The 22,523-nt window shown below is 36.2% G+C and overlaps 3 protein-coding genes and 1 pseudogene across 3 annotated transcripts; 2 read left to right on the forward strand and 2 right to left on the reverse strand.

Annotated features, from left to right (window-relative positions):
* Positions 1-321: 321 nt before the first annotated feature.
* On the forward strand, positions 322-2,439 carry LOC116016410 (subtilisin-like protease SBT1.2). The gene has a single exon (XM_031256699.1). It carries the CDS (start codon positions 385-387, stop codon positions 2,437-2,439), a length of 2,055 nt encoding a protein of 684 aa, XP_031112559.1. The 5' UTR covers positions 322-384.
* Positions 2,440-8,946: 6,507 nt separating this feature from the next.
* Positions 8,947-10,295, forward strand: LOC116000245 (annotated as a pseudogene).
* Positions 10,296-11,519: 1,224 nt separating this feature from the next.
* On the reverse strand, positions 11,520-13,589 carry LOC116016493 (subtilisin-like protease SBT1.2). Its single transcript, XM_031256820.1, has one exon. The coding sequence runs from the start codon at positions 13,572-13,574 to the stop codon at positions 11,520-11,522; it is 2,055 nt and encodes a 684-aa protein (XP_031112680.1). The 5' UTR covers positions 13,575-13,589.
* A 6,298-nt stretch (positions 13,590-19,887) lies between these two features.
* Positions 19,888-20,463, reverse strand: LOC116016570. The gene has a single exon (XM_031256940.1). It carries the CDS (start codon positions 20,461-20,463, stop codon positions 19,888-19,890), a length of 576 nt encoding a protein of 191 aa, XP_031112800.1.
* Positions 20,464-22,523: the final 2,060 nt, after the last annotated feature.

Here is a 22,523-nt window from a genome sequence, read left to right on the forward strand (position 1 = left end):
CTCCAATTCTCAAGATTTGAGTTGAGTTTAATAAACTTGTTCGGCAAAACATGGCCTTGTATCGTTTATTAGGAAAACGACGTTGAGAAACATACATGTTATCAACAAAGAATTCCATTTTCAATAGATAACTTCATGTAAATTAACGTATGCAAGGTGAGGACTATATATGTAGATATGAGATTATAATTCAGGGGACTAGTTAGCTCCATTGATCTATACTCTATAGCGAAAATGGCTAATTACTTGAACCTTGTTCTAAATTTTATCTGCATTGCATGTCTTCATTTTTCTGCCAGTTTCGCGTTTGAGTCTGAGATTTACATTGTTCATGTTGAGTTACCAGACGGTCTGATCTCCAGAGATTCACATTATCAGTCGTTTATGAGTTCAGCAGTGGAAACATCAACGGATTCCTCGAACATAATCTACTCTTATCAGCATGTTATTAGCGGTTTTGCTGCTAAATTATCCCCTGATGCAGTGAAGGCGATGGAGAAGATGGATGGTTTCGTGTATGCGCGGCCCCAGAGAGTGTTAAACTTGCAGACAACTCACACTCCAGACTTCTTGGGGCTGCACCTGAATTCAGGGTTCTGGAACAGCTCCAACTATGGCGAAGGCGTGATCATTGGGGTGCTGGACACCGGAGTTTCCCCCGAACACCCATCGTTTAATGATGACGGGATGCCTCCTCCACCCGCTAAGTGGAAGGGGAAATGTGACAATTTTGAGTGTAACAATAAGCTCATTGGAGCAAAGAGTTTCCGGAGTGGAAATCAGTCTACTTCGTTCGACTATGTTGGACATGGCACTCACACGTCGAGCACGGCTGCTGGGAACTTCGTAGGCGGTGCTAATGTCTATGGAAGCGATAATGGCACCGCCGCGGGAATTGCCCCTCGGGCACACTTGGCTATGTACAAGGTCTGTGGGGGAGGTTGTCCTGAAAGTGACTTTTTGGCGGGCATGGATGCGGCCATTGAGGATGGGGTAGATGTGGTTTCAATTTCCCTGGGTGGACCGTCTGGACCTTTCTATGATGATGTTATAGCCTTGGCTACTTATAGGGCTATGGAAAAGGGGATTTTTGTTAGCTGTGCCGCGGGGAATTCAGGCCCTAATCTTAGCACCGTGTTAAACGAAGCGCCCTGGATTCTCACGGTGGGAGCCGCCACGGTTGATAGAAGAGTGGTGGCAACGGCACGTCTTGGAAACGGGGAAGAAGTAGATGGGCAATCAGCTTATCAGCCTGATGATTTTTCTCTGGAATTACTTCCACTAGTGTATCCTGGGATGAACGCCAGTGATTTTACTGCAAAATATTGCGACAATTCTTCACTGGAGATCTATGATGTGAAAGGAAAAGTTGTGGTGTGTGATATGGGTGATCCAGTGCCCACACTTGTAAAGGGAACAGCTGTGAAGGAAGCCGGGGGCGCTGCCATGATTCTTGTGAACCAGGACATTCAGGGCTACACCACATTTGCAGACCCTCATGTGCTCCCTGCCACGCACCTTAGTTTTGCGGATGGAGAAAAGGTGAAAGCTTACATAAACTTAACTTCAAACCCAACAGCCACAATCCTGTTCAAAGGAACTGTAATCGGTGACCCTCGAGCCCCGGCGGTTTCCTACTTCTCATCTCGGGGGCCGGGCAACGCTAGCCCGGGAATTCTGAAACCAGACATTGTAGGTCCAGGCGTGAGTATCATTGCAGCCTGGCCAGTTTCTGTGGAAAACAGGACGGACACAAAATCGACCTTCAATATTATTTCAGGTACCTCAATGTCGTGCCCGCACCTATCCGGTGTTGCGGCTTTGCTCAAGAGTGCGCACCCCGATTGGTCTCCAGCTGCTATAAAGTCTGCAATCATCACTACTGCTGACACTACTAACCTCGGGAATAACAAAATTGAAGACGAAAGGCGCCTCCCGGCTGACATCTTTACACTTGGGGCTGGCCAGGTTAATCCATCAAGAGCCAACGATCCAGGGCTAGTTTATGACGTCGCACCTAAAGACTACGTGCCTTACTTGTGCGGATTAGGATACACAGATAAACAAGTAGGCCTCCTTTTGCAACGTAATGTCACCTGTTCAGCAACCATCCCAGAAGCAGAGCTAAACTACCCTTCGTTTTCAATTAGGCTAGTGAATCCATCGCGATCACAGACATACACCAGAACCGTGACAAATGTTGGAGAGGTCAGTTCATCGTACACCGTCGAAATTGTTCCACCGGATGGCGTTAGCGTGACCGTGGAGCCTCCCACCTTGAACTTCTCAGAGCTGAACCAGAAGGCTTCGTATCGAGTGGCATTCACCCGTTCCGCTTCCCCTACAAATGCAACGGTTGTTCAAGGATATCTGAAATGGTGTTCTTCTAGATATGTTGTCAGGAGTCCAATTGCTGCAATTCTCAATCTTGTAGTTTGAGATTTCAACTATTTTATGCATAAATATGCCGTGAATTTCACCGCAAATGTATTTGGCGAAATGATAACAGAGAAAAGAAGTGCATTATGTCATTCTGACACCCGTGCTAAGCATATATAAAGTGTTGAAGTGGTCGAAAAATACCCTAAATCCAATCAAAAACACCCTTTATGATCAAATTGGGTATCCAGAACACCTAATGGTGGGTATTTCCTACCACCCAATTCGGATGTGCATTACATATACCTTGGAACAACTCCATAATCTTCTGATTTTGCTCTATAATCTCCTAGTTAGTTTGCTCTAACTATTTAATTCTTTCCTCTCAACCTACATGTGAGTATGTGAGGATGATTCTTCATATCTCAACTTCTTCTGTCTCGGCACCTCGGGAAAGTAGTGTTGGGTATCTGACCCAAACCCAAACCCAAACACATAACCTCCTTTTACCAAACAATTGCTTCTTCAAGTTCAGGTTGAATTTGTTGCATTTGACTTATTCCTATATATTGATGATAGACAATTTTTTAAAACTCATATCTTAACTAGATTTCAACACTATTGTGAGTGATTTAGAGAAAAATTTCTGAAAAAAAAAATTATATACAATGGAAGTTAAGATTAAAGATAAATCTAAAAAAAAATGGCATAACTGGAAGTTGTAAGAATATATACACATATCTTAATTAGCTTGATTTCTACACTATTGTGAAAGATTTAATGAAAAATCTACTGCAAAAATGAAGAAATCGGTAGAAAGGGGTAAAAAAAGAAGTAGAAGAATGGTCTGTAAACAAGGCAGGAAGTGTGCCGGGAGACATATATATATAGGAATTTCTGACCACCAAAGTGGTCGTAAGCCAAATTCAAATTTTAAAATTTAAAAACGTGTATATTTCCGACCACCCTTAAAAGTGGTCGAAGAGGATTCAAAAAAAAAATTGCCAATCTGGTGCATCCATTTTTGTGATTTATATGATTTATATTTTTTCTTCAATTATTTCCCTAAAAAAAATCATTAATGAGTAGGTTTTTTTTGTAAATGTGTGTGACTTAATTCCTTATGTTTCTATGGATATCTTTGCTTGATTTTGAGTGTTTTAATTTTGATAGGATTGCATCTTTTAATTTGCTTAGTTATATTATTTTTCTCTTTTTTTCATGATTCGTAGAATCGGCTCGCGCGCATATATGAGTTCATGTGTGTGCACTCCAATTTTGGCTCAGGTGCTTTTCTTTTTTGGCCATTTTTTTTTTTGTAAATGTTTGTGTGATTTAATTCCTTGTGTGTTTTTATGGATATCTTTGCTTGATTTTAGGTCTTTTAATTATGGTAAGATTACATATTTTAATTTGTTTAGTTCATAATTTGTATATTGAGTTAATTCCATTTTTGATCCTAGATTTATAGGTGGCATTCCACTTTTAGTCATTTTTTTTAAAACATTCACTTTTGATCCTAATATTATTGTGGCATGACAATTTTTGGTCCTCCATCAACAAAACAGTTTAAATTTCGCCAAATACAAGAGCATTTCAGTCTTCGATTTTGATTTTTTTTTCAAAAAATAAACATAAAAAATATAGCGGATCAACCTACTTTGTATAAATAAGATCAAAATGTCATTGTATTTAACGGCATTTCAATGGTTTTTTGACGGAGGACCAAAAATGGTCATGCCACAATAATACTAGGATCAAAAGTGAATGTTTTGAAAAAAAAAAAAAAGACTAAAAGTGGGATGCCACCTATAAATCTAGGATCAAAAATGGAATTAACTCTCTGTATATTCTTTTTCTCTTTTTTCATGATTCGTAGAATCCGTTCTGGTGCATACGAGTTCATGTATGTGCACTCCAATTTCGGCCAAGTGCACTCCAATGTATAGCCATGTGCACTCCCATTTCAGGTCAGGTAATTTTCTTTTTTGGTCGGTGTGCATATACGAGTTCATGTGTGTGCATAAGTGTACATTGCAGATAATGGAGGTGTGATCAACGCGCAAACTATATTGTGGACCATGATCATAGTTAATTGTGCAGTTGTGTTGAACAGATACTGCAGCTGTGTTGAAAAGATACTGCAGTTGTGTTGAAAGGAAACTGCAGTTGCACAGAACAGAGGTCGTTCATCTGTTCAACACAACTGCAGTATCCGTTCAACACAATTACAGTATCTTTTCAACACAACTGTAGTATCCGTTCAACACAACTGCAGTTTCAGATGGATGACACGGCCTCTGTTCCGCGCAATTGCAGTCCCTTTTCAACACAAGTGCAGTATCCTTTCAACACAACTGCAGTATCAGTTCAACACAACTGCAGTATCAACCATGACCCATGGTCCACAATACATTGTGGACCATGGTCCACGCTATAACAACGGGTGATCAACGTGCATCTTTGCCGAGACGTGTACGAAGTGGAGTGAAAATGGGAATTACCTTAGTCTACCAATGCATGGTGCACACAGATTGACATCTTTGCCCTAGGATTGTTAATTACTCTCACTCTGTCGCATTTTACCTGTCCTATTTACTATTCATTGGTCAAACCAACTCCTTCTTCATTGCTTATTTTCTTTAGTAATTTTTTATTAAAAATTAATTTTTTGTGTTTAATAGTAGTTTAAATGTAGTTTTTAAATATATAAATTTTATATATTAATACTAAACTTAATATTATGAAAAATGGGATTAAAAATAACTTCAGTCAAGTCTCGTTAAACGAATCAGACATCCAAAATGGGACGGAGGTAGTAATAGCCTAGAACCAACCTATTTTTTAGGTATTAAATTAAAAGGATCCATCTAATCACAACCCTTCATCAATTAATTCCTATGGATACGATTTAGTCTTATATTCAGAATCAGGTGAGAACCATGCCCCAGTTGAGAAACAAATCCAAACCATTGAGTTAGTTTATCTAACGGTTGAAAATAAACAAAACTTTGTAATATTTATGAAAATGAACCCACTCATTTTAAAATTTGTACTATTTATGAAAATTACCCCGCTCACTTTTTACTTGATTTCCCATCCATCAGATCTTCCAGAACAATGGTTTAGATTTGTCCACACCAGGTGAAAATATTAAGTGGCTGTGAAATTCTCAAAATGTCCTTGACTTTAACGGTAGTTAACGAGTAAAATCACAGAAGGACTAAATTGGTTAACGCTAGAACGATTGAAGGATCGAATATGTTCAAATTTGAAATTAGTGACTACATTACATATCCACTAATAATTGAGGGATCAAAATTGTGCTTTTCCCTTATAATATTTATTAATTTAAAATGTTATTGTATTCAACTTTTTCAAAAGAAACATTTTACAACTACTGCTGCATGGACCACTTCTCCAATTAAATACAAGTAATTCATGGGGTATGTATGTATAGTAGGACCTGTAGGTAAAAATTAAATGAGATGCATAATTGAATAGAAACACTACTATTTGGATAGTAGTTGTGAATTTCTCGTAAATCAAAAGAATGGAAACACTTCTATCCCATTTTTCAATCACATACACATTTTAAGAGTTAATACTGAAAATGATCTTTCGAATGTGCCATAAATTTCAATTTAATTCGAAAGATGTATTGGGTGAGGGACCATTTCAAACATTATCCCATGTTTAACAATTAGAAATGCAAGTACAGAATGTATATAATTTATATATTTATAACATTTAGTTTTTTAATTTAATTTGCAAGCTGTATTGGGTGTATATTTAATTTGATGATAGAGAATATTTCTAGATATTTTTTTTAGTACACCCTAACTTAATTGAGATAGGGCCTGAACCTTAGATATTCTTTATGAAAAATAATGACATTAAACCACAAGGTAGTTCGCAACTAGTAATTATTTTTTAATTTAAAAATGCTCAAAAATTTTATTGTGTTTAGTTGGTAAAACAAAAAAATAAAATGCGATTTATACCTTGTAAATTATATTTGAGTAAATAGTTAGGTATTATTCACCAGCATTTTTCAAGTTCATAGCTTTTTTTTTTTCTCTTTTATATTGAGCGGAGCTTTTTAGTGCGAGTTCAGAATCCTGCCACCGTAATGTGATGTCGATTGCTATACAAGTATAAGGAAGTAAAGTTGTAATTTCGTTTGATCTAATGAGATTTTCCTATCTCTACAATCTTTTATTTTTCACTTTTACTTTTCCATTTCTACATCTACAAACCTAATAAGAGCCAATAAAGTAAGGTCTCTAAGGAGAACTAAAAAATGTTAGTGAAATTATTAGTTGAAATGAATGGTTCTTATTATTTTGATTTTAGTATTGTTGTTATTTTTTCTACACCCTCTATTATATCATTATTATATTTACTTTTCCTAAATAGCACTGCATTCCATTAGTGTAAACTTTAGTAACGGGATATTCTGTTAACTATATTATTATTATCATTATTAAATTTAATAATAATAATAATATTATTATTATTATTATTAACATATATACTCGTTGTTGATTTTGATAAGAAAGGTCTTAGGTTCGGATCTCATCTCAATCAAAATTGGCATAATTGTATTTACCAAAAAAAAAAAAGAATTGGCATAATTGTTGAACTTATACTATGAATATATTAGAGTGTATTAAAAAAATACAATATAAAATTTGACATTAACTTTGGTCAGTTAATCAAAAATTCATTTCTTGCGGGAGTGGCAACAATAGCAAGCATGGATCATGCAAAACTGATAAAATTAATAGGATTTTGTGTTGCAAAAATTATTCTTGGGGTACTATATATCCCGTGATGGTGCTTCATGTTTTTGCCACATGCCATTATTATTATTATTATTATTATTATTATTAACAACGTACTCATTATTGATTTTAATAAGAAAAGTCTTAGGTTTGAACCTCATCTCAATCAGAATTGACATAATTGTTGAACTTACACTATAAATATGTTAGAATGTATTAAAAAATACAATATAAAATTTGACAATAAATTTGGTCAATTAATAAAGAATTCAATTTTTGCGGGTGGTAACAATAGGAAGCATAGATAATGCCAAATTGGTAAAATTAATAGGGTTTTATGTTGCAAAAATTCTTCTTGGGGTACTATATATCCCGTGATGGTGCTTCATATTTTTACCACAGGTCATATTTATGGATTACTTGAAATAGTATTTTTGGATACTATCCTCTAAACTTCTATTACACCACCATGTCATAATTATTTTTATAAAAATTTTGATAATCTTGCATATTTTTTTCGGATGAAAATGAGGGGTGGCATGGGACCCGGGCCGCATGTGGTTCTTCTCCCACTTGGGATAGCCATTCTATCTTTGTCCAACAGTTCATCGATCCCAGGCGGTGCCCTCATTAACATTGACATCATTGTTGCATCTCTTTGTAACTCTGGTTAACACAGGTCATTACATGATCCCCAATCGTAAAACACCCCTAACACTTGTGCAAGAATCATTGGAATAATCTAAACTCCTCCTTAACCTTTGATTTTAAGTTTATTTTTTGTAAACTTGTTTAATTCTTATTTTTATTTTTTATGATCTCTATGCCAGGTACCAACTAGCTTCTAATTGCTTGACATATCTTGTGCTTAACTTGCATTCTATTTTGCTTTCCTTTGCGCATATATGCGGGATTCCATTCACATGCTCACTAACTAAAGGCAATTATATCTTTATTTATAGATAAATTCGCAAATGATAAAAATAAGTCCAATGAATTTAGATAAGCATTAATTCAAGCTAGCAAATAAAAGAGATGAACGAACAAAAGATACACACAAACAAAAGAGACAGCATGACAGTAAACTCATAAAATATATTATCTCAGCCTATAAATTTCATTATTCTAATATATAAAATACATTATCTTCGCAAAGATTTTTATTTTAACATAAAAAAATGTGATATTGGACAATGATCCATACAACTAATCACCAATTATACTTTGGACCATGGTCCACAAAGCATTGTGGACAGTCGCAAATTATATTGTGGACCATGGTCATAGCTGATATTGCAGTTGTGTTGAAAATATATTGCAGTTGCGTTGAAAGGAAACTGCAGTTACACGGAACAGAGGTCGTTCATCCGTTCAACACAACTGCACAACTGCAGTATCCGTTCAACACAACTGCAGAATCCGTTCAACACAACTGCAGAATCCGTTCAACACAACTGCAGTTCCAGATAAATGACATGACCTCTGTTCCGCGCAACTACAGTTCCCTTTCAACACAACTGCAGTATGTTAAACGTAGTATCAACCATGACACATGGTCCACGATATAACGACTGGTGGACAATAGTTCAAAATGCTGTCATTTCTTCTGATGAATGTAATTTGCCGGGCTTTATCTGAAAATTTTCGTCTAATGAACAGTAAAATTCGTAGGCCACCAGGAGCGCGAGCGCTTTCGTTGGAACATTATTTATGTGTTTTGCATGGCTGAGAGATGTATATAAAGCCCAGGAATCTGCACGTAGCTTCACCACCACAACATCTAAACTGAAATACCTTTACAAAAAAAAAAAAATATATATATATATATATATAGAGAATTGAAGATGAGTTGCATTTCTGCAGAAAGATGGAGGGTTCTAAGTGGGAGTGATAACTGGGAAGGGCTACTGGAGCCTTTGGATTCTGATCTCCGCAGTTACCTCATTCACTACGGAGCCATGATTGCACCTTGCGGCGATGCTTTCATTAACGAACCAGCTTCCAAAAATATTGGATTACCGCGATACGCCAGGAAAAACCTCTTTAAAAATACAGGACTTGTGAATGGAAACCCTTTAAAGTATATCTATAATTCAATTCAATTCTCTCTTTAATTTCTTTCTTCTTTCTATCATTATATATATATATATATGCATGCTTTACTGTATGTTTCAGATATGAAGTGACCAAATACTTTTATGCATCATCTGGATTCACAATCCCAGGGTATAATGATAGGCCAGCGAAGGCGGATGCAGGGCTAAGGGAATCAAACTGGATTGGATATGTTGCTGTGGCCACTGATGAAGGAAAAGTTGATTTGGGACAAAGAGACATTGTGGTTGTTTGGAGGGGAACAGTCCGACCCTTAGAGTGGATTACTGATGACACAGTCACTTTTGTTAATGCAAGCCCCAAAGTAGGGGATGAGAATTTTTAAAAAGCCTTCTCGATCTAAGCCACAAAACCTTCGAGCCTTGCGAATCTCCGACGTCCATGATATTGTTCCAACATTTCCGTTGTCTGCACCGAAAGATGGTACCTTAGCTTACTGCCATTAATTCCTTATGTACATGTGGTGGAGGGTATTGCAATTGAATCTAAGAAATCCGACTATTTGAAGCCTGAGGTATTCAACTTTCACGACTTGATGCTTTATTTGCATGGAATTGATTTATACCAGAGGCCTGAAGGAAACTTTGAGCTCGTCTTTGATTATACCCAACTTAATAAGTATCAGGATGCTTTGAAAGACGAGAAACAGATACCCAAAGAATGGTTTAACATAAAGGATAAGGGAATGGTTCAGCAGGACAAAGGGAATTATATCCTTGACGATCATGAGCCGGATGATGATGTGATGTTTTAAATAGAAACTGTTTCGCACATGCTTGTGTGTTTGAATATAATAAAATTAAACTAAGTCTTCTCTAGCACCTTAATTTCTGTAATTATTCGGTGTGTTTTGAATAAAATTGGAGCTGAGGCAACTAGCCGCTTGTGGCTAGCTGTCTAGTCCAATGCACGTGTGCAAGGTTTGCTAGCTTGTTTTTGAATTATTATGTTTCAATCATCTCAGCTCTTTTTTCAGCAATCCTATATATAAAAGACTTGATCGAATTGCTTTTACTTTGCTTTAATTTGTTCCTGCTTAACAAAACCAATTTAATTTGCTACTCAAATCTGAGATTGTTTACATTGAATAATATAAATCTGATCTTCTTTCTAGCTGTTTTTTGCACATTCCTGGCTTTCAACATATAAACACGTGCCATTCCACTGGTTGTTCCATAATAAAAAACATCACTACAAAATTCCCAAAATCCACAAATCCCAAAAAATATATATAAAAATTAAAAAATCTCACAAAAGAAACTACAAACATCTAGAAATTCATAAAAGACACTAACAAACACATAAAAGTACCACACCAATACTTGTTTATGAAACTACGACCCTTTTGTTTAAATAGGGTCGCGATTTCTTATTAATTTATTTATCATTTTGTCACCCCGTATTTCTTTAAAACATACACTACCTTTCTTTTAACAAGGGTAACGAAAAGTGAGATTTATAAGCTTTCTTTTGTACTAGTGATCTCTTGTGTAGTTTTTTTTTTTGAATTATACTAACTCTATTACAATGCAGTATTTGTTCAATCTCTTGTGTAGTTTGTGAGCTAACACAATAGATGTAATGAGACAAAATTTAGAAAGTAGAATTAAATGTTACAATATCTCAATAAAGGATGATTAAAGGCAAAAATTGCTCTTTAAAAAATTAATACTAAATATTTGTATTTTGTAATGATTATAATTTGTTATCAAAGAATCCAATTTAACCTGGCAAGCACAATTTTTTAAAACATATTATATCAGGATGTCTACCTGATGGCGTTCACATCAGCAACACAATCCAAGGAACCTGAGTAATATCTGTTTGGAGGCTCAAGAATATCTTTCCTTTAGATTATATTAAATGTATTTTCATTTTCCATGTGTCTTTTACAATTCATAGAATTTAAATGTTCTGTTGCTTCTTAATTTCATTCCTATATATTAGGCCATTTTGTAATTCAAAAGGACAAAGAAATCATATTTGAATGTACTTCCTACTCAGTTTGAATGAATCATTAAAACTCCTTTTTGCTACTGCATGCGTTCTTTATCACTACCTTATACAAATAAATTAAAAGTTCAAAATTAAATTCTTAAAAAATTATAGCCACCAAGGCACCAATTAAACCGGTGTCAGAATGGCATAATGCACTTCTTTTCTCTGTTATCATTTCGCCAAATACATTTCTGGTGAAATTCAATTCATGGCATGTTTATGCATAAAATAGTTGGAATCTCAAACTACAAGATTGAGAATTGCAGCAATTGGACTCCTGACAACATATCTAGAAGAACACCATTTCAGATATCCTTCAACAACCGTTGCATTTGTGGGGGAAGTGGAACGGGTGAATGTCACTCGATACGAAGCCTTCTGGTTCAACTCCGAGAAGTTCAACGTGGGAGGCTCAACGGTCACGCTAACGCCATCGGGTGGAGCAATTTTGACTGTGTACGATGAACTGGCCTCTCCAACATTTGTCACGGTTCTGGTGTATGTTTGTGATCCTGATGTACTAAGAAGAATAAGAGAAAACGAAGGGTAGTTTAGTTCTGCTTCTGGGATGGTTGCTGAACAGGTGACATTACGTTGCAAAAGGAGGCCTACTTGTTTATCTGTGTATCCTAATCCGCACAAGTAAAGCACATAGTCTTCAGGTGCGACGTCATAAACTAGCCCTGGATCGTTGGCTCTTGATGGATTAACCTGGCCAGCCCCAAGTGTAAAGATGTTAGCTGGGAGGCGCCTTTCGTCTTCGATTTTGTTGTTCCCGAGGTTAGTAGTGTCAGAGGTAGTGATGATTGCTGACTTGATTGCAGCAGGAGACCAATTGGGGTGCTCACTCTTGAGCAAAGCCGCAACACCGGATAGGTGCGGGCACGACATTGAGGTACCTGAAATAATGTTGAACGTTGGTTTCGAGTCCGTCCTGTTTTCGACAGAAACTGGCCAGGCCGCAATGATGTTCACGCCTGGACCTACAATGTCTGGTTTCAGAATTCCCGGGCTAGCGTTGCTCGGCCCCCGAGACGAAAAGAAGGAAACAGCCGGGGCGTGAGGGTCACCAATTACAGTTCCCTTGAACTGGATTGTTGCAGTGGGGTTTGAGGTTGAGTTTAGGTAAGATTTCACCTTTTCTCCATCGGCAAAGCCAAGGTGTGTGGCAGGGAGGGCATTAGGTAGTGCAAATGTGGTGTAACCCATGAAGTCCTGGTTCACAAGAATCATGGCAGCCCCGCCAGCTTCCTTCACAACCGTTCCCTTTATAAATGCCGGCACTAGACCACCCACATCACACACCACAACTTTTCCTTTCACATCATAGTTGTCCAGTGACGAATTGCCGCAATATTTAGCAGTAAAATCACTGGCGTTCATCCCTGGATACACAAGTGGAAGTAATTCCTTAGAAAAATCATCAGGCTGATAAGCTGATTGCCCATCTACTTCTTCCCCGTTTCCAAGACGTGCCGTTGCCACCACATTTCTATCAACCGTGGCGGCTCCCACCGTGAGAATCCAGGGCGCTTCGTTTGACAAAGTGCTAACATCAGGCCCTGAATTCCCAGCGGCACAGCTAACAAAAATCCCCTTTTCCATAGCCCTATAAGTAGCCAGGGCTATAACATCATCATAGAAAGGTCCAGACGATCCACCCAGGGAAATTGAAACCACATCTACACCATCCTCAATGGCCGCATCCATGCCCGCCAAAATGTCACTTTCAGGACAACCCCCACCACAGACCTTGTACATAGCCAAGTGTGCCCGAGGTGCGATTCCCGTGGCGATGCCATTATCGCTTCCATAGACATTAGCACCGCCTACGAAGTTCCCAGCAGCCGTGCTTGACGTGTGTGTGCCATGTCCAACATAGTCGAACGAGGTAGACTGATTTCCACTCCGGAAACTCTTTGCTCCAATCAGCTTGTTGTTACACTCAAAATTGTCACATTTCCCCTTCCACTTAGCCGGTGGAGGAGGCATCCCATCATCATTAAACGATGGGTGTTCATGGAAAACTCCAGTATCCAGCACCCCAATGATCACGCCTTCGCCATAGTTGGAGCTCTTCCAGAACCCTGAATTCAGGTGCAGCCCCAAGAAGTCTGGAGTGTGGGTTGTCTGCAACTTTAACACTCTCTGGGGCCGCGCATACACGAAACCATCCATCTTCTCCATGGCCTTCACTGCATCAGGGGATAATTCAGCAGCAAAACCGCTAATAACATGCTGATAAGAGTAGATTATGTTGGAGGAATCCGTTGATGTTTCCACTGCCGAACGCATAAACGACTGATAATGTGAATCTCTTGAGATCAGACCGTCTGGTAACTCAACATGAACAATGTAAATCTCAGACTCAATCGCGAAAATGGCAGAAAAATGAAGAGATGCAATGCAGAGAAAAGTTAGAACAAGGTTCAAGTAATTAGCCATTTTCGCTATAGATTAATCGAGCTAACTAGTCCCTTGATTTATAATCTCATATCTACATATATAGTACGTCCTCACCTTGCATACGTTAATTTAGATGAAGTTATCTATGGATAATGGAATTCTTTGGTGATAACATGAATGGTTGGTTTCACAGATTAAAACTCTATATGTATGTTTCCCAACGTCGTTTTCCTAAGAAGCGATACAAGGCCAATCATGTTTTGCCGAACAAGTTTATTAATTAAACTCATCTCAAATCTTGAGAATTGGAGTCCTGTTGATCATAACAAACAAAACCAAAGTTTGAACACACAGAAGAAGATAATTAAGACTGGGCAACATGAATATTTAATTGTCATTTAACGGCAAAACGGCAGGCCTTCCAGAAACAATAACGACATCTTTGGCCTGCCAATCATTGCTCCAATCATTATACCATCCACCAGGGTTCACACAACACTATGGACCGTGGTTTGTGTTTGTGTTTTGTGTTATGACTTTTTTGTATTTTGGATTAAGAAATTCTGTACTTTATGAGTATGAATTTTGTACCTAGAACAAATTAACTTTTTATATTTTGGGTTATGAAATTCGGTACTTTATGAGTATGAATTTTGTACCCAGAACAAATTAATACTTGTGTTTTAAATTATGAATTTTTGTATATTGTGTCGTGGAATTTTGTGCATATAAATACAAATTATGTACCTAAATCAGATTTGAAAAATAAGTAAATATATGTCTTGTATTATTATTTTTTGTGTCTTATGTTATGAGATTCTGTATCTTACAAGTATAAATTATGTACTTCCTCTTTTCAATCCAGCTAGGTCAGTAACGCTATGATGTGCGTCTTGTGTTGTACTTTTTCGTATCTTATGTTATGAAATTATGTACTTTACGAGTATGAATTTTCTACATCATTGTCTTGATTCGGTGTCCACACTACTAAGTGGACCATGATCCATGATATAAATTGCCTCATTGCTCCACATCTTTCTTTAAAATACATACATAATCTAAGATAGATATTCGGAGATTGACTCTTTCAATACACCCAAAGACCTTCAATTGCCTTCCTTTGCAAGTATACTCACCCAACGTTTGAAAAATGAAGAAAATATAATATGATTACTTTGATTTACAAGAAGTCCACAATTACCACCCAAAGTTGTGCTCCGTGAGACCAACAGTGCTGGTGTGTTTTCTAAATATTAAATAAAATGAAATACAAAATTACTATTAATGGCATGTATTATTATAATCAGAATTTTTATGGTACTGGTAGTACGCAAATTATATCATGGACCGTGGTCCACAATGCATTCTACTGTGGACCGCGCATCAAAACGACATCGTTTTGATTAATGAAAACAGACGGATGAATTCGCGCCACTCACTTTCAGTTCATATACACTGCAGTTACATTTCAACACAACTTCAGTTACATTTCAACACAACTACTGTTACATTTTGATATAACTACAGTTTCATTCGATAATATAAAAACACAAATGTGAAACTGTTATTCAGTATCATATCAGTTCATATACACTGTAGTTACATTTCAATACAACTACAGTTACATTTCGATATAACTACAGTTTCATTCGATAATATAAAACACAAATGTGAAACTGTTATTCAGTATCAGTTCATATACACTGCAGTTACATTTCAACACAACTACAGTTACATTTCGATATAACTACAGTTTCATTCGATAATATCAAAACAAATGTAAGGCAGTATCTTTTGAGATGAACTGTAGTGTCAATTACGGGCTCCGTCTCCCACTTACTGAAATGACGTCGTTTTGAGACCACGGTCCACGATATAAGAACTGCGGGTAGTACGCCTTTTGGTACCCCGTATATACTAGCTTGGAGCGCACAATTATTGACATATGCTTAGATGGATTGTATTAGACAGTGTCAATATTGTTGGTTTTGAACGGGTAAAAAGTTTACAAGTCCAATTAATATATTGAACTAGCTAGTAAAAAGTTTATAAATTAGGAGTTTTTTTTTTTTTTTGAAAATATAAATTAGGAGTTAATAGTGTTAGTTTTATGACTTTTGCGCTTACAACTAGAATAACGAGTATATAAAAACTATAAAGAAAGTATGGAGAATATAAATATGTTGTATTGATGTGAATTGCTTGTAAATAGTGAAAATTATTGTTTTTTTCCCCTCTCCATGTAGCCTAACATGGAACAGAAATCCTAGCAGTTGTTATGTCATGAATCCGGGTCCACCTTGCCATGTTCACAATTTTAGAACTCTATGTTCACAATTTTAGAACGCTATGTTCACAATTTTAGAACTATATATTCACAATTACAAAACTCTATATTCACAATTTCATAACTCTATATTCAACAGTATAACACAATTTTTGAATCTATATAACAAAATTGTGAATATAAAGTTAAAAAATTGCGAATATTGAGTAATGTAATTTTGTATATTGAGATCTAAAATTGTGAATATAGAGTTCTAAAATTGTGAACATAGAGTTCTAAAGTTGTGAACATGGACCCGGATCCACCTTGCAAGATGCAATCGTTATATCGTGGACCATTGTCCAAACGGCATCCTTTCTTTAACTAAAGAAACGGCTGATGTCACATCTTAACGGAGCTTCGTAAATGACACTACAGTTTATCTCGAATGATATTGCCTCACATTTATTTTCACATATTTGAGTGTATAACGTCGAATAAAACTGTAATTATATCGAAAAGAAATTGTATTTGTGCTGAAAGGAAATTTCAGTGTATATAAAATGAAACTGAATATGTTAAACACACAGAGTTACTTTTTGCGAAACGTCGCGGAATGGGTGCCGTTTCTTTTCATTAAAAGAAACGACACTATTTTGATGCCAGGACTACAATGCATTGCATGTGGACTGTGGTCCACAGTAAAATTTGCTTGCAAGGTGGACCCGGGTCCATAGTATAATTTGCCAAATTCTAGACTGCCTCATATTGGGAGTCCTTGTTACACTATGAATAATAAGCCCAATCATTATTACACTATAAATACTAACCACAATCCTTATTAAACTCATAAGTTACTCCGTATTGGGTATCCTTCTTGGGTTTCCTTGATCCATTTATTTCTTTGGGCCCGGTAAATGATGCTCAAATTGAGATCTTTGACTATGAAAGAGATTGAACATTATCTAAAATTGACTACTCATCCACAACATTATCAGGAGTAATAGGAACAACAACTGACATTTCTTCCTATTAGACCAATCTTAGACACTACTCAGTAAAAGTAATACCACAACTGCTAACAACTTTCTCAGTGGTAATTAAATTAGGCTCATATAATTTATAAGCCTTTTAAGTGTAACTATGCATATGTAACATTTATTGTTGAGCTTTTTCTTAAACTGATTCGAAAAATGCGCATAAAATTTTAAGATATTTTAGATGTCAAATAGCAATTTGGCTAAACATAAAACATGTCAAGTGTTTGGGAACTAGTTCTAACATAATGGTTGAGAAATGTCATAAAAATAATCAAGTAACGAGTAATGATGACAATAAAAGTAATAAGCAATATATAGGTAAAGAAACGTGATTGGACTAGGTTAACCCTTATATTGATGCTATATGGAATATCTTAGGATTGGAGATCATGTAAATTAAGACTTGGCAAGGATCGAGGAAAATGCAACAAAGGTATCAATGTCATTCTCATGGCCATTATTGGACTACCAATTAGCAATGAATTTCATTTTCATGACAATTTAATCAGAACTTGAGCATTTTATCAAACACATAGCATGCGTACAAGTCTTCTTCTAATCTCCTTTTCTCTAAGCATGCTTGGAATTGTGAGTAGTGTGGCTATAGTAATATCTTATTTTCATAGCAACAACATACCTCCAAGACTCTCAAGTATAAGCAACTGGAAATCACACAAAAGATCAAGCAAAGCACTAGTAAAAATTAGCACTCATCACAATATAACCAATAAAAGTACATTTATCATCAAATGATGATCATCAAGTTCTTTACTCAACTGATCCAGAACATGCGCATAAAAGTCCAAAATATTTGATAAAAGGTATTCTTTCGTTCCAAACATCCTCAAGTGTCTCATTTCAAACACTTTTTGTTAGACACCTTCTTCAGGCTTCTTACACTATTTATAGAAATAAAAGCTAACACCTTTTCCTAAAATAATGCAACTAACTAAGCTAACACATGAAGCTGTCGAAGACCATTCTTTCGGCTTTCCATGCATTAGTCTAATGCTAACAACATTTCATAGTTAATTAATATAACTTAGCTTAATTATTATTACAATAAGAATCAGTAACTATTGAGAAATTAAAAGGTACAATAGAGCATTAATGAGACAAACAAATTCGGAATACAAGGATGAGGCAAGGTAAATCAGACCCCGGACTAATTACTCCTGTTCAAAAAAAAAAAAAACAGAGCGCCTTTCTTCTTTAATATGTTTATCTCAAACACCATATTATTAAAAGTAACACCATGACTTATATATCACAACTTTCTTAGTGTCAAGCATGGTTGCAAAAATCGCTAGGCGCTCCGCGGGCGCTCGGGGAGCGCCTAGCACCTAGGACGCCTAGGCGGGGATTAATCGACGCCTAGACGTCTGTGTATTTTTTTATTTCTTTTTTATTTTAAAAAATTTATTTAAATATTTTTAAGTTTTTTAAAGACTAATAATTATAAATTATATAATACTTTAATAGTTAATACTAAAATATTAAATATTAACCTAAAACTTATCTAGAGTTTGTACAATTTAGAGTTGTTTTGCTCAAAACGATGTTGTTTAGAGTGAAATAACACATTAAAAAAAGAAGAACAATAGTTAATCAGCCAATTAGACGGCCTAGTCGGTGCCTAAGAGGCCAAGTCGGCGCCTATGAGGCCTAGGCGGTCAACGCCTAAGCGTTTTAAGCGGTGCTTAGGTGGCCTAGGCGGTAGCCTAGCTGGCCAGGCGCCTAGACAGCTATTTAAGGTGATACGCTAGGCGGTCGACCAGCGCCTAGCGCCTTGACGGAGATTAATCGACGCCTAGTCGAGATTTTTGCAACACTGGTGTCAAGTTATATAATTTATGAGCCTTTGAGCAACTACATTAGTGATTTTTCACATTTTTTAGGAAAAGATGACTTATGTGAAGGAAAGAGAGGAAGTAGAAAGAAAAGTTGAGGTCTCCCTACAAGAGTGGTTTTTTGTGGGGCCCCGCAAGAAAGAGAAAAGGGAAAAGAAAGACGTCTGAGCGTGCGTGGGTTACACAGACCGCGCCCAGCCGGGCACGTGTAGTGCATGCGCCCTTCTGCAACCTTGTTATGTTTTTTTTTTTGTAGCGTCTGATTGCTTTTTTTTTTATCTTTAGTTTCTCTCCCTCCTCCCTCCTAATTGACACATCAAAAATCAAAAAATACCTCAAACTATTGAGAATTACTGTGTCACAATAACCAATAAAAATACATTTGTCACCTTTAGGTTAAACACTCTTAGTTAGACACCTTTATGAGGCTTCCTATACTGTTTTTAGAAATAAAATCTAAAACCTTTTCCTTAAATAATGCAACTATCTTATTTTACAGCCACATGGAGCAAGTTGTCGGAAAGCCACTCATTCCAGTAGCTTACCAGCTGACCAAATCTAATGCTAACAACAATTCTTTGTTAATTGATATATCTTATTACAATAAGAGGTGCAGGGAGCTCAAATGAAAACTAGTAAAAAAATAACTGATATCAGCCATCCATAATGTTTCTTCAATGATTAAAAGTTTCACTAAAAAAAGCATTTTATAAATATTACAAATTTTCAAATTTACAAACTGCCATCCAATTTCTCCTTATTTTTCAGCAACAATCAGCCGTTGATCGACCTGGCCATCTGTATTTTTTACCTGGGAGCATGTCCCTCCCCTTACAATAAGAATCAGTAACTATTGAGAGATTACAAGATGCTTCTTGAATTACAAACTCTAATGGGAAATTAACTCAAATAGAAAAAAATAGAAATAACAACACAGAAATTGAGGTGATGATGACAATTTTTTGGTCATACATTTTGATTCTTCTCCTATACATCTTAAATCATTTTTCTCTGGAATGAGGAGATTTGTGCATGGGATTTGATCATTATCTGAGTGTGGATGCAACAGTGTGGGCCCACCATCTGAGATTGTGTTTCATGTCAGCTTCATTGCTCATAGCTGGGATTCTCCACTTGGCCAATAATGCCTTCTTCATCTTCCTCCTTTCTTTTTCCTCCATAGCCTCCCATGCTTCAGAAAGATATGGCCTGGGCTTAGAGTTATCAAGTTTGGGATAGTTTTCTGCTGCTTTGTCACAGCTCTTCTTCTTCATCAGTGTGTTCAACCCAGGAATGATCTCTACTAGGCTGGAATTCTTCGCATCTTCCTCGGAGAACTCGAACCCAAGATCCATGAACCCTTTCAGTTCTTCTAATTCTAGCTCTGATATGCTCTTGATCCGCTGTGGTGTTTCCTTCTCTGCCCCCTCCCTTCTTGATCCTCTCATCCTGCTCTTCTGCTTCTTGGACACGGCAATGGGAACAGGAATTGCAATTATATTTAGTGGTATTTTTTTGGGTGGATCAGAAATGGGAGGAGATGATGGGTTTGTGTGTTTCTTGAAGAATCCATGATTGAACCAGAGTGAATCGAAGAGGCATATTAAGGATTCAGGTTCCATAATTGAAGCTGATTTCGAGTTGAAAAGTGTGGAAAGTTCTGCAATGTCAAGGCTTTTAGTTGGTAATCTAGGATTTTGTTTATATAGCTTTCCCTTGACCGAAATGCCATTCTTGCATTGCTCAAATTGCAAAATTACTGTTACCAAATAAGTCACGTAGTCACATAATTTATGTGAACAATCAGTAATGGCAATAATTGTACTAATCTTGATTCATTACTTGTAATTTAGCGGTCAGATAAGGAGTTAAAGCAGGAGAAAGATACACATTGATCTCGGCGGCCCCCTCAGGTAGGTAGGTAGGTAGCATGCCTGCTTTTTTGAAGGCTTTAAGGCGCGATTAAGTAGATGCATGCTTGTACCATGCCTAGATAGGCTACAGTAGTGGAATCAACATGAATAAGATATTATGTCTCTAAATATTTTCTCTTTGAGGACTGAAGGACCTTAAATAACTACATCTCATCAATGTGGTAGCGGAATGTGGGTAGGTTTCTATGCTTGACCAAATTCCTTTTCATAATCAAAGTATCAAAATCTAGTCGAAGTGTTGCATTACTATTACGAAGGACTAATAGGTGTATAGGATGATTACGAAGTTTGAGAATGTACAGCTTGACATCTAACTTTTTTAATTTTATCATTCAATTGAAGGGATTCAGCCGTTCTTTATGGGTAATAGTGTTTACTCTTGTCACGTTTTTATGTAATTTTTTATTTTTTTTTCTTTGTAGAAGAAAAATATAAAAGGTTAGTCATCCACAGGGGAATCCAGACAATTTTTCAGCTCATTATTAATATTAAAAAAAGCCAAAAAAGAATGTGTTGAAGCAATAAGATTTAATCCCTTGATTTTGTCTAACATTTAAATGGCGATTGGCATTTATTGTTGGGTTGAAGTTTTAGACATCCAAACTATAACTTCGCTCTACATAGATAGGATTATATTAGGTTATATTAGAATTCAATGCAATGTATCTTTAATCAACAATGGATCAAAGATATGTTTTCATTGCATTCATTTCAATTCCTTTTAGCTTTCATTACATGCAACTCCATTGTGTTTTTTGCAAGTCTAATCATGAATAGCTAGATTTTCTATAGGATTTAGATTGATTAATTAATTCAGCTTCTTCTTGTTATAGATGCTTCTTGTGTTAAGTGAAATATTCTAAAATAATGATTGACAAAGTGTCAATCGTATTCATATAATAATTATATATTTCATACATTATTGCACGATGTGTAAATTGTAATTGAAAATAATTATCAATAGTTATCGACACACAACCACGTATGAACGTATGATATATATAATAATATTATACGGTTGGTACTAACTACTAATATCGACTAACATGTTATATTTTCTCTATGATTTTGACTCCTCACTCAATTTTCCTGCCTCCACTCCAGCAGGGTTATATAAAGTGGAAGTTAAACATAAATTATTCGTAGATATACTAAAACTAATTGATCAATTTTTGGATAAGCTAAGGCAGTTAATCAATTTTTGTTATTTCACTTATTTGAATGAAGTATTTTCATTCCGTAGATCAAACATCAAGTTAAAGTTAGATGACTGGTACGATTGAGTGTTACAGCACCATACCATAAAGTTTCATAGAATTTTGATTACTTTCTTCTTCTTCTTCATTTTTTGTTGACCGAAAATTTTGAGTATTGTTGTCAAGGCTAGGAATCAATTTCAAAGCCTTTCAAATAAAAGGGGGGAAAAAAATCAAAGCCGTATAGGGTATTTATGTAACTACATATTGTTTACCAAATGATGAAATAGTTGTATTTCTAAGAATGTAAAAACTTGTGCGATCTTCCAATAATTTGAAGCACAACGAGTCAACAATTGCATCCACTGAGGCTCAAACCCACTCCCATCATCTATGTGGGAGTGTTAATCGGGACACCGGATGTCACTTGACCACAAGGTCTTTGGCTGGTCAGTTTATTTATTTATGTATGTATTTGTTTTTGTATACTGAGATTTTTACTTTATTGAAATGATAAAGTTCTCTTTTTGCCCCCCCCCCCCCCCCCCCCCC

The sequence above is a fragment of the Ipomoea triloba genome, chromosome 1, assembly GCF_003576645.1.
Source record: "Ipomoea triloba cultivar NCNSP0323 chromosome 1, ASM357664v1".
Taxonomy (NCBI): Eukaryota; Viridiplantae; Streptophyta; class Magnoliopsida; order Solanales; family Convolvulaceae; genus Ipomoea; species Ipomoea triloba.

What these genes read in the sequence shown, in the direction of transcription:
- LOC116016410 (XM_031256699.1), top strand. Translation starts at nt 385, where the DNA reads ATGAGTTCAGCAGTGGAAACATCAACGGATTCCTCGAACATAATCTAC.
- LOC116016493 (XM_031256820.1), bottom strand. Translation starts at nt 13,574, where the DNA reads ATGCGTTCGGCAGTGGAAACATCAACGGATTCCTCCAACATAATCTAC.
- LOC116016570 (XM_031256940.1), bottom strand. Translation starts at nt 20,463, where the DNA reads ATGGAACCTGAATCCTTAATATGCCTCTTCGATTCACTCTGGTTCAAT.